This window comes from Psammomys obesus, unplaced genomic scaffold (assembly GCF_907164565.1).
Source record: "Psammomys obesus unplaced genomic scaffold, mPsaObe1.curated_primary_1811, whole genome shotgun sequence".
NCBI classification, from domain to species: domain Eukaryota; kingdom Metazoa; phylum Chordata; class Mammalia; order Rodentia; family Muridae; genus Psammomys; species Psammomys obesus.
In genome coordinates, this window is record NW_026593947.1 from 2,332,721 (window position 1) to 2,345,500 (window position 12,780).

At 55.6% G+C, this 12,780-nt stretch overlaps 1 protein-coding gene across 1 annotated transcript in view; it reads left to right on the forward strand.

Moving 5' to 3' along the window:
- Positions 1 to 12,599: 12,599 nt before the first annotated feature.
- Positions 12,600 to 12,780, forward strand: part of Tarbp1 (TAR (HIV-1) RNA binding protein 1) — a 46,040-nt gene continuing 45,859 nt past the window's right edge. Inside the window, exon 1 of the mRNA XM_055617564.1 lies at positions 12,600 to 12,764. Coding sequence (XP_055473539.1) covers positions 12,600 to 12,764 — 165 coding nt within the window. The remainder of the gene's footprint in view (positions 12,765 to 12,780) is intronic.

Consider the following 12,780-nt stretch of genomic DNA (forward strand, 5'->3'; position numbering starts at 1 on the left):
TTGTTTATACTTTGCTGAGGACTGAACCAGACAAGCGTTCCGCCAACTAACCTGCACGTCCAGACCCAGACGGCTAAATTTTTGATAAACTGTTCCAAATAAGATCATACAGAAGTCCCAAAATTGGTGGAAGAAAGGAATGGAGGGAAAAGAGAGGGCAGCAATCAGCCCAGATCAGCAGGAACAGTCACCGCCACGGAGAAGACTCAGGGCAGCACCTGCCCGGGAGCTCCAGCTGCTGTGCTCCCTTATAAATGTCTGTTTGCATTCAAGTGCTCCACGTGCTCCCTCCTGACTCTGGTCTGTGACTTAGGTTGAGTTTGGGCGAAAAGGTAAGTTTGCTTATCAGACGTGCAAGGTCGGAGAGCCAAGACGTCTGGCCTGCACCTTCATCTTGGACTTGTGCCATAAATCTTTTATAGCTAACATCCTTAGGAAGAAGCTGATGCCATTAAGTCAAGGGTCAGGAAGGGATGCCAGTCAGCAACTAGGCAGGTCGTACACCAGATTGTTGCCAGGAAACAAACGTTCCCTTTTGGGTTCTCAGTCTCATTAAAAAAAGAATTTAAAGATGGACCCAGAAGGCGGGTAAAGGTCAACTTGTGGGGGGGGGCAACAGGGCAAGCAAACTTCCAGTCCCAGCGGTGGCCAGGAGAGTGGGGAGGAGTCAGGGCTTTAGGTCAGCCATGGAAGTCAGAGAAACAGAAAGTCCAGAGCATCGCAAGAGCATGCTTAGAGTTGCTGAGCCATGAACCTGTTTCCAAAGGAACCTGATTCCAGGCTTTGGTCCAGTGGAAATGATTATACCAGAGACCTGGGGTAGAGATGCCTGATACAAAAAGAAAAGCATCCCCAAGAATGGGGAGTGGGCTATGAACTGAGGAAAGAGCTGGAAAGTATGGGCCCTTGGCCCCTTAGAGGACATTCTCATGACCCCCATCTCCCCCGAGGTAATATGTCCTAGGCTTTCTTCCAGCTAGAAGGGGGAGTGGCTCAACAGGTGAGTGCAAGGCCTGAGCTCCTGTTCACATCGCATCTGACCCTACAGGGGAGCACGCCCAGCTGGAGCCCAGCAGCCACAGGGAGAGGAAAGGAGAGGCAGGTGGATCCCTCCAAGCTCATGGACCAGCCAGCCATGTCTCAAACAAGGCAACGATGGGGCTGTACTGAGCTCTGATCCACACTCACGCCATGATGCACACACACACACATACGCACACACACACAGACACGTGTTTCCAACTAAGGGGCTTTCCACGGCCTCGCCGTTATCCCTTATCATCCCAAACCTCACCAGCCGCTTCCAAACAGATGCAGTCAAACAAGCCCACCACCCCAGTTGGAGCCCCTGCGTCCTGAGGTGACGGATGACCAGCATGCCCCAGGGACAGCCAGCATGCCCCTGGGACAGCACCCCAACACTGGCTGGACTGGTGCAGGGCAGAAAAGCGGCTGGCTTGTAGCAAAGTTTCAGGAAGCAAGGAGCCTCGCAGGGATCTGAAGCCAGGCTTCTCTACAGAATGAAAACCGGAAGGAAGCTGCTCCGGGCTTCCTCATCAAACTGGCACAGAGGCAGTCACGACCGGGCCCCGGCAGCAGCGGGTGCCGAGCACACAGGGAAGTGGGGGGCTCGGCTGCTCCTTCTCACTCCACCACACACTTGTGTCAAGACAGAAAGACAAGGAAAAGTGAGGGACTGTGGGGAAGAAAGGAAGCGCTCAGCCCCGGAGTCCCGAGGCTGTCTCTCTGGCTGGGAAGTCCCCACAGGCAGCACCAGCTCAGGGTTCTTCTCCCCTCCCAGCTGCAGGCTGCACTCTTCTGGGAATCTCACCACAAGCCCTGCTCATGGGGAAAGGGCGTGCCCTAACCTCTTGAGCAAGCCCGGTGGTTCCTGGCTTTACCTTATCAGATTATAACCATCCAGGCCAGCTCCAGAGCCGCCATAATTCTCTCACTTGCCCGTCAACCGCAGAGATGTAACTTGAAAGTCACCAAAACGGGGTATATGCCCGCTGTGAGGATGGACCCTCCCCAAAGACTCTCCTAGAAGCCCCACGGGCTCTCTGCCTGTCTGTCCTTTCCAGGGACGTCTTTGTTTCTATTTTCAACAAACTCCAGCCCTGCTTCCTACTGCTTTGTCCAGAATCCTTTCTGCATTGCAGCTGGGACCTGTGTTGGTTGAGTCAAGGCCCCTCGGGCTGTTGCAGTGACAGCTGGAACCCTGCCTCCTCCCTGCTGCAGTGACACAGCTCTCCTCCACCCTCCTGCATGGCACTCGTCCTGGGGCGCACTGGGGGCTGCCAGGGCAGGGGAGGCCTGTCCTCTCTGGGTCCTTGCTCTCCAGCTGCTCCCTGTGGCACTAAGCCAGGCTGAGAAGAGGGCCCAGACACACCCCTGCCCATCTGTGGCCTGACGCACAGAGTCCATTTTTTTCTTTTTCCTTTTTTTTTTTTTTTTTTGAGAAAATAGAAAATATTCCATATTTATTTTAGGTTTCCTGAACGGTATTATTTTACACTTTATTTTTGTGTATATATATATATATATATATATATGTCTCTGGCTGTGTATGCCTCCTGTGGGTGCCCAGAAGAGGGCACTCAAACCCCCTGGAGCTTGTCACAGGCAGTCGTGAGCTGCGCACATCGGGAACGGAGCGTGGGCGCCCTGAAAGAGTAGAAGGTGCTCACAGCTACTGCTGTCCTTTCATTCCCAGGCTTTCTGAATCCTGGAGTCTTGCTTTCCCGGCTTCAGCCTTCATGACCACATTTATTTAGTTTTCTATAGGAAATGCTGGTGGGCTTGGGGGTGACAAAGCAGGAGAAAACGTCAGCCGAGCAAGCTTGAAGACTGGAGTTCAAACCGCTAGCTCTCCTGTAAGTAGCCGGGCACGCCACATTCCCCTGTCACCCCAGCACTATGAGGCAGGAGCATGGCTGGGACTGGCTGACCAGCTGGCTGCAGCTTCACTGAGAGGCCGGGCTGCACGGGAGCAAGGCAGAGGCTCGTAGAGCAGGACACCTGACCTCCTCTCTGACTTCTGCATGTGCACGGGTGTGCAAAGCACCTCGTGGGCGTGGGCTCTCCCTCCCTCCCTCCCTGTCCTTCTCCCTCCCTCTCCCCTCTCTCTTTCTGTATGTCTGTCTCTGTCTTTCTGTGTTTGTCTGTGTGTCTGTCTGTGTATGTGTCTTGTCTGTCTGTGTCTGTCTATCTGTGTGGTGTGTGCCTGCCTGACTGTCTGTGTCCCTGTGTGTGTTTGTGTGTGTGTGTGTATGTGCCTGTTTGTCTGTGTCTGTCTATCTGTGTGGTGTGTGCCTGTCTGACTGTCTGTGTCCCTGTGTGTGTGTGTGTGTGCGTGTGCCTGTCTGTGTCTCTGTGTGTGTCTGTCTATCTGTCTCTGTGTGTCTGTCTGACTGTCTCTGTGATGATGAGAAATAAGTCCAGGCTTTGAAGTCAGACACATTCCAACTCCCAGCGCTCACGTTTACCAGCTGTGGGACTCCAGGAGGCCGCATCGCCTCTCTAAATGTAGCTTCCTCAGGAAAATACGAGTTTGGAGCTGGGAGATGGTTTAGTTGGTAAAGTACTTGGCTTGAGACTTTGAAGACATGAGTTCAATTCCCAGAATCAGCATGAAAGGGGGAAAAGGCTAGAAGTGTTGACAGACACTTGTGACCCCAGCGCTAGGAACAAGGACAGATCTCTGAGCCTCCCTGGCCAGTCAGTCTAGTCTGCTTGCTGAGTTCAACCAGAGAACCTCAAAAAACAAAACAAAAAATGTGCACAGTGCTTGAGGAAGTGAGAAAGGACATCTGAGGTTGTCATTCGGCCTTTACACACGTGTGCACACACAAAACACACACACACACACACACCCATACGTGTACACACATATACTCATGTAATGGAAGTTTTGGTTTCTTTAAGCACTCATTGTGTTAGGTAAATATGCTTTTGCTTTAATCTCAAGTGTGGGGGTTCAGTTCGGGCTTTAGTTTGTCCACAGCTGATAATTCCTCCCATGGGGCGTGGTCTTTGCCAGCTGGTAACACCTGCCTTGTGCAGCACGAAGAGGGGCGTGGTCTCGGACTCCGAGGTTCACAAATGGGAGAGCTTGGAGCAGATAGATGGCAAGAAACGTCTCCACACAGCGGCTTGGAGAAGCCTGCTGCTGCATTTGCTGTGGTCAGCATTGGCACCCAAAAGAACCCACTGGCCCTAAACAGCCGGGAGAAGAAAAGGGACCTGCACCCCTCTCCCCACAACCGTCTCTCTCCTACCTAGGGCTGAGGGGTTGGGAGGGAGAGTCTTTCGGGAGCCCCAAATAAAGAGTTTAAAAACGAGTGCTACACACTCACACAATGGGAGTCAAAGCCAAGTGCCAAGCAGCTGCCTGGAGCCTGGAGTAGAAACTACTTCTCTAGCGTAGGGGAGAGTTCCTGGCGCGGGGCAGGTGCCAAGGTAAATGCCCAACCCAGCTGCTTTTCATCCACCCCACTTTCTGAGGGGTCAGAAGCACAGACCATAATAAGCACAATGCGCCTCTGTCTTCGCTTCCTTGCACTCCCGGGGCCCGCTTCAGAGAGAAGGACCCAACGGTGACTGTCAGAGAACCCTATTGAAAGTGTCACTCATCCGGTGAAATGTCCTCTCCATTCACGGATGCGATGATTAATTATTCATTGCTTTTGGAACTGAAAGCAAGGACAGGGCTCCCCGCCTAAAAGCCAGAGCTTGACAAGAGCAGCCTTCCAGCTGCCAGGTTTTGGTCAGGGCCGGGCCCCTGTGGTTGCCCCCCAAGCCTCAGCTGTGCAGGGCTGGGAGGCGTGCAGGCTGCAGACGGAGCGACTGTTCCTGCCCTTCACCCCATGCCTGGATCTGGGAGTTAGCTCCCTCCATGGGTGGCCCGAGTCCTCTGGCCTCCAGCCGCATGGCTCGGCGGTGCAGCTCTCGGGGAAGGCAGTAACCGCCCAGAGCAAGTCTTTCTTTCCTGCCTCAGTGGCGTGAGCCACTCATTAATTCGACAGGGCTGAGGCCGGGGATTACGTCAGAGGCTAACATCCCACTGTGACTGGCCTAAATGCCAGCGCAAACCGTGTTTCCAGGGCTGAGTCTGCGCCAAGAACGCAGACCTATTAATGCCCAGTTCTGGAGTAGGCCTCTCCCCCGCTGGCCGCGCTGCTCCGGCACAGCAGCTCTCAAGATGGAAGCCGAGCGCGCGGCTAGGGGGAGGGCGGAGGAGAGCCCTTTCGGGGAGGGGAGACCGTGCGGACGCGTCGCCCGGCCGCGCGGTGTGCGGCTTCACACACTGGTCCGAAGACCAGCTTCCTGCGGTGCGGACGCTGGCCTGCGGCGGGAGGCGGGAGAGCCCGGCTAGGAGGCACAGTGACACAGTTCCCGAGGCCCCGGGCGGCGCCTGCACAGCGGGGGCCGTGCGCCATCTGGTGGCCGCTGCTCGGCAGTGCAGGCACCATCCGGGCCTTTCAGAAGGCTTTTAAGCTCTGTTCCAAAAGACCTGAGACCCCAGGGAGGGACAAGGAGCCAGGTTTCCCACTCCCCCTCTTCTCTCTACCTCTGGACACTCGCTGTGTCCCGGTCACCTTGAATTCATAGTTACTTTAATGGCTTCAAGGCCATCCTTGTTCTTCAGACAGGGTCTCAGCCGGAGTGATGGCGCACACATTTAACTCCAGCACTCGGGAGGCAGAGGCAGGCGCATCTCTGTGAGTTCGAGGCCGGCCTGGTCTACAGAGTGATCCAGGACAGCCAAGGCTACACAGAGAAACCCTGTCTCAAAAAACAAAACAGACAGACTGTCTGACAGACAGACAGGGTCTCAAGCTTTCTCTGTACTCAAGAATGACCTTGAGTTTCTGGCTGTGCTTCCACCTTCTATGAGCTTGGATCAGAGATGTGCACCGGCACGCCACAGTGCTGGGGATCAGACCCAGGACTCCACGGAGCCCCAGGACCAGCTCCAGCAGGAGCTCGGAGCGCCGAGCAGCCGCCTGGCCTTTGGCCCCCAGAGCCTGTTTTCCCAGCCCCAGAGCCCAGGAGTCCCGCATCACCCCTGCCTGAAACACACATGCTCTTCTCTTCTGAAGCCCACACTCGCCAAGCTCCAGCCTTACACCCTCAGAGCCCCAGCCTCATGGGTGTTCACACCGAGATCAGATCACGAGATCCTCACGGGCCCCACACCCCGCACAGGCTGTGGGTGTCTCAGCACCGAATGCGCTGATGTCGAACCCTGGCCCCAGGCCTGGGAGGGGCACTGAAGACGCTGCCCTTGGCAGAACATTAGGGAACAGCGGTCCGGCCTGCTCGCCAGCGCTGGGAGCCTGTGGCTGTTTCCAAACCTGGAAGAGGGCTCTGGCCGCAGCCAAGCCCACGTGCTGGGTGGATAATGGAGGAGAATTTGTCCTCTCAGTGTCCGGAGGCTGGGAGTCTGCGATGGAGGTGTCCTTAGACCTGGCAGCTCTGGCTGGCGCTGTGCAGCTGCCCGTCCTCGCTGGCCTGTCCTCCGTGACCGGCTGCACCCTCCTCACTTCACACTGAGCTAGGATGCTCCTGGCGTCTTCTGACCAACGACTCCTCTTCGAGGGCCTCAGTGTGTTCACGCTCTGAGGCAACACTCCCCTCTGGGGTCAGACTAGAGCGTTCTGTTGCTGAGACACCACACACACACACACACACACACACACACACACGCCACTGGAGACAGAAGCCGGTCAGTGCTGATGGGGAACCCTAGCAGAGCTGAAAGGCGCTAGGCAGTCAGGGATGAGAGGTGCTGATGGCCCGAGCTAGGGCCTCCATGAGGGGCAGCGGTCATTACAGGGTGGCCGGCTGCTTTCTGCTCCTCCCCAGGAGACAGGTGCCTGCTCCTGCACATCTGGCCACGAGCCCAGGGTCCGGCCAGGCGCAGGCTCGGGTGAACCTGCTGCCTATCATTCTGGCAACTAACCAAACGGCCCTGTGAACTCGGTGTGTGTGCACAGCAGGCTGGTGTAGCTTTACCAGAGATGGGCCTTTGGGCAGTCAATGGTGGAAACACAGAAACTCACAACCAGGCAGAGGGTGGAGAGTGCGCGGCATGGGAGGGCTCGGCCAGGCTGTCCCGGGCCTGGGAAGCATCTTGGAAGCAGGGTGGGGAGACCGTGAGAGCAGAGGTCAGGGCAGGCCGGGAAGGGTCTTCTGGGCAGGCTGGACCGCGGCGTGCAGGGACACGATCAAGTCGGCTGTCCACGGAGGGCGCAGGCTCACGAGCTGCTCTCCACAGTCCGGCCCACACACGCAAGTGAACGGGGACAGCACGGAGTCTGAAGGTCACAGCGCCCCGGACCTGGAGTGCCCACATTTGCTTTGAGTTTTCAGAATAAGAGGGGTGTGTTTGTGCCATGCTCCAAGGTGTGCGACGGTCCCTCCGCGTCAGCCCCACGTCAGCTCCACGGGGCTTTGCAGCCATCCGGCTGGACGAAATGAATGTCCGCGCTGCCGAGGGACCCCGTTTCTCACGGGGGGGGGGGGGCGCTCGTCTGTGTCTGCCGCTTTCGTTTGTACAGTTCTGGGCCTCTTGCCTCGTGCATGCTAGGAGGAGAGTCTCCACTGACCTGCAGCCCAACCCACTCTTTGAGTTTTGTTTGGTGTTTAATTTAATACAGGGACTCATCAATCCCAGGTTAGCCGCTGACCCGTTTTGTACCCAAGGCTGGCCTGGAACTTTTGATCCTCTTCCCTCTCCTCCCAAGTTCAGGGCAGCCCTCTGGCTGACGGGACGCTGGGGGCTGAAGCCAGGGCTTCAGGCGTGCCAGGCTCTGCCTGCTGAGCCACCCCTGCAGATGCCTTCTGGGGCTCCCGAGGACGGCACTGAGCAAGCACTGAGGCAGAACATCTTCACGCCAGACACGGCCAGCCAACAGGCTGCTGCTCTTTCGGCTGTTATCTTCACTTAATAGTGTGCGTGTGTGAGTGTGTGTGTGTGTGTGCGCGCATGTGTGTGTGTGTGTGTGTGCGTGTGTGTGCATGTGTGAGTGTGTGTATGTGTGTGTGTGAGTGTGTGTGTGAGTGTATGTGCGTGTGTGTGTGTGCGTATGTGTGTGTGTGAGTGTGTGTGTGAGTGTGTGTGTGTATGAGTATGTGTGCGTGTGTGCGTGTGTGAGTGTGTGTGCGTGCATGCGTGCATCCATGAGGGTGTCTGCGTGGGTTAGTGCCACACTCAAGTGCAGGTGCCTGCAATGGCCAGAGCCAAGGGGAAGATCTGGTGCTGGAGTCACAGGCGTTTCGAGCCACGGCTGCCGGAGCTCAGTGTAGGAGCAGTGTCGCCCCTCCAGCCCCCACGTGGGGTCTTTGAGAAGACGTGAGCCCGGGAGCGGGTGGGGTAGCTCAGAGCTAGGGCTCCACACAGCTCTCACAGAGGAGCTGAGTCCCAGAACCCAACGAGGCAGCCGGGTCGGAGGCCTCCACCGGCACCTGTGACTTGTACACACCGCGACGCAGACACACACACACACACATAAAAGTGAATCTCGGGGAAAAGGAGTGTACCTTTTGAGACAATGGCCTACCAGCCGCTCACACTCATGCTCACATGGGCTGGGAGCTGGGCAAGATCCTGGAGTAACTGCACGGCCTCTTTCTAGCTTGACATCTCACGCTTCCTCAAGCAGGGACCCCGGGAATGGCAGTGTGATTGCCGAGTGAGCCGTGGCTGTGGGGTTTGTTCCGTGTCCCTCAGCAGTGTGGCAGGCTGTGTCCCTCAGCAGCGTGGCAGGCTGTGGGTGGATCTCAGAAAGGCTGGTGCGATTTGCAGGAGTTGTTCCCTGGAAGGAGGAGGCCCCTCCTGCTGACCATGGAGAATTCTGTCCTGATGGGCCCCTCTCTCCCAGTGTGCAGGTGCTGTGGCCCTGCTCATTCGCAGAGATGTTAATATTTCCCATGCTCAAGGCACAAAAATAAATCGCCCAGAGAGTGCTGGTGCAGTTTGCTGATGACAGATTTTCACTCTGAGAACATACAACAGCAAGCGTGTACCTTCACACACACACACACACACACACACACACACACACACACACACACACATCCGGCACGTTGCTCTTCCTTGCAAAAAGACCTGAGTGGGTATGCATGGCTCTCCTCCAGCCCTCCATCACCTCGGTCCCACCCACTCCTGAGTGTGTGTGTGCGCAGAGAGGCCAAGGAGGGGTCAGGTGTCCTGCTCAGTGACTCTCCAGCGTATTCCCTCGAGACAGGGTCTCTCACTGAGAAGAGAAACAGACTTACAGGTGGCAGCCATGTCTAATTTTGTTATGCTAAGATCGGAACTGCGGTCCTCCCCTCCAGTCCTGTGGTCTTCCTTTCCCAGGTGGAAGCAGAAGAGGTCATTTCCAAAGTGGCCTCTAGGTGGTGCTGCTGCATCACCTCTTTGGAAGCAAAGATCTCATCAGGCTCTGGCATCCCTACCGCCAGGCTTGAACTAAGGGCCACCAGCCTCTCTGCCTATCTCCCCCACCGCCCAGGCTGAGCAGGTGCTGGCACAGGGCAGGGGAAGGTAGGAATGGAACTTACTGTCATAGTCAAGACCACGGGGAGACGGAGAATGTATTTACCTTGGTTGACTGCTTTATATAGAAAAATTAAATATCTAAGTGGCCCCATTTATCTAACAAACTAGGCTTGCAAAATGGGCCTCACCCTCTTCTTCAGAAACACCATCTCCAAATATGGCATAGTAGTGCACACCTGTGACCCCAGCACTCAGGAGCGGGAGGCAGAAGAATCAGAAGTTCAAGGTCATCCTGGGCCTCATAGAGAGTTTGAAGACAGCCTGGGCTTCGAGGAACCCTGTCACAGAAGGTCGCAGGGTTGGTGAGAAGAAGGGGAGGAGGGGGAGGGGAGAAAGAAAAGGAAGGAGAAAAGGAAGCAGTTATCGGCTGAGTAGAGCCAAATTGAACTTGAATAGAAACCTGCCGAATGTAGGAAGGGTCCAATGGAAAACCGCAGTGTTTTAAAATGGATGCAGAGGCCGTGGAGGGTGCTGCTCCCTCTTTGCTTCCCCTGGCTTGCTCAGCTGCTTCCTGCGGGACTCAGGACACCAGCCCAGGGACGGCACCACCTTATGAGCCACAGCATCCGATGTCTACCTCAAGTTCCCTCTGATGCTTGCAGTTAGCAACAGGAATCCTGCTGATGGAAACACTGTTGGGATCTGGGCTTTATCCGCAATGTTGCAGAAACAGCAATCAGCTCTTTGTACTTCCACTTGGCCTTATCTTAAAAATGGCAATTTGTGTATCCAGTGTCTACTGATGGGTGTTTAACTTGTTACAAAGTTTTAGCTGCAAAGACTAATGTTGCAAAAAGTAGCTTGCTACAAAGAGATTATTTAAATCAAACACCTGGGCAGGAGATAGCCAGGGTTATGGAGGGGGTATGTTTGCTACATTGTAAGCTAGGCATATTGTATCTTTATAGGAAACAATGTTTCAAAGCAACCCTACGATTTCCTGGCCGGCAAAGCAAGAGCCTCCTGGTCCTACACCCTTGGCCCTGGTCAGCTGATGTTTTAAGATACTATTTATACATTTATTGTATTTCTTTAGTTGACTCTGTGTGCACAGGTCTGGATGCCATGAGAGGTCAGAGAGGTCAGAAAACAACTTGCAAGAGTCAGTTCTCCTCTTCCTGTGGGAGCCAACTGAGGTTGTCTGGGTTGGCAGCAGACGCCTCTGCCGCCTTCACCTTCTTGCCAGCCCTCACTTGGTGTTTTGAACCTTTCAGCATGGAAGGGTGTCTCTCCTGGATTTAATATGTTTTTCTCATGACTAAGAATGTCAGACACCTTTGCAAGTGAGCATCATTTTATATCTTCATTTGTTAAGTGTGTGCTGAAAACCTTTAGCTTTTGTGTTCACCAGCTCTTCATGTCGAGAGAAATGTTCCTTACAGACACTTTTCATCAACTACGTAATATGTATTTACTAACATTCTAAGTGGTTTAAAATGGAATCTTTTAGGTGTTTTGCCAAAGAAAAAAATGGAGTAACTGAAATGTGGGAGGAATCTTTCATGTGCAATACCAGTTAGCTTTAAGCTATATCCACCTTATTTTATGACAAGCTAGTTGGAGCTGGGCTGTGTCTCCCTCATTGACTAAGCGGCAGAATTCATGCTCAGAAAGATGAAGAAAACCCGGGGATTCAGTGAGGAGATCAGCAATGCGCACACCAAGATGGGGTCTTTCTAGTTCTGAATCTGGCAGTGGATGCGGTCAGAAACACAGAGCCACAGGGAAGCCTGGCTTTGAATTTGCCCGTGGGAACCAGCAGCGTGGGAGAATCAGTCCGTGTTCTTAACTAGAGCCCTGGCTCAGAGTGCTGAGGGCCCTCGCTGTCAGCTGCAGCCTATTCTGCTGAGTGCGAGATTGAAGATGGCCGCCCCCACCCCATTTGTTCTTCATTGCACTGCCCTCTCCCAGTTTGCTCCCAGGACCTCAAGCTTGCTGGGAAAGTCCTCTCCCACCCCCGTTTCCCCAGCACTCTTACGTTTAGGAGACAGAGCCTCACTCTGCTGCCCAGAGTGACCTTGATCTCAGTCTGTAGCCCAGGCGGGCTTTGAAGTGCTGATCCTCCTGTCTCAGCCTTCTGTACGTGTTTATGACAGTCATGGATACCTGGCTTCATGACTTGTCAGTGTGTGTGTGTGTATTAGCCTGTGAGGTGCGGGCTGCTCACCGTGTGTGTGTGTGTGTGTGTGTGTGTGTGTGTGTGTGTGTGTGTGAGCGCGCGCGCGGGCGCCCACGCAAAGCTAGGGGTTGATGTTCGGTGTCTTCCTCCATCACCCTCTACCTGTTTCTGTTTGTTTTTGAGACAATGTCTCCTTTGTGTGTCCTGCTGTCCTGGAGCTCACAGTGTAGACTTGCTGGCCTCAGATTCCAGGTGACCGCCTGTCCCGGCCTTCCCGGGCTGGATTGAAGGCATGTGTCACCCACGCCCTGCTTTCTGCCTTGTTCTTAAGAGGCAGGTTCTGTCACTGGACCTGGACCTGATCTCAGCCATGCTGGCTGACCAGCGACTCTGGGGAGCTGTGTCCACCATGTGGGATGGCAGTGACCCCTGCGAGGGGGTCCCAACTCGATGTTCTTGCTTTCACAAACACTGTTACTTCTGTGCCATCTCTTCAGCCCCCACGACTTATTTTCAACACACAGAACCAGGGTGCATTTCGGATCCAATTGTGCTAGAGACCGTGGTAGCTCTCAGCACGCACCGTTTGGAAAGCAGCCACCTGGAGGGCTGGGGACATCTCCGTGAACGTAGGGCCGGCTAGCTAATTTCCGCCCCGGGCCGATCGTTTTCCGATCAGAAACTTCCGGAGCTGGTGGAATTCTGCAGCGAACGTCCGCAGCAGCTCCCTCCGCTAAAAACTCTAGGAGGCAGCGGCAGGAGGCGCCACACCCCGCGGCTCTGGGACGCCAGCGAAGGGGAAGCCACCTTCCGGGTCCTCCCCGGTGGGGAGGGAGGGGGCGGGACCTCTGGCTGCGCACGCGCGCTCGCGCTGAGCCGGCCGGCGCACGCGCAGGGTTGGCCGCCGGCGGGATGGAGCGGGTGCTGGCGGACGCGCTGCTGGCCCAGAGCCCGGAGCCCCGCGCGGTGCTGGGCGCGTTGTGCGGCGGGGAGGCGAGCGCCGAGCGGGCGGAGAGCCTGCGCCTGGTGCTGCAGCGGCTGGAGGAGCGCGGCGCGGGCGCCCAGGCGGCCCGCGAGGTGGCCGAGGGCCACC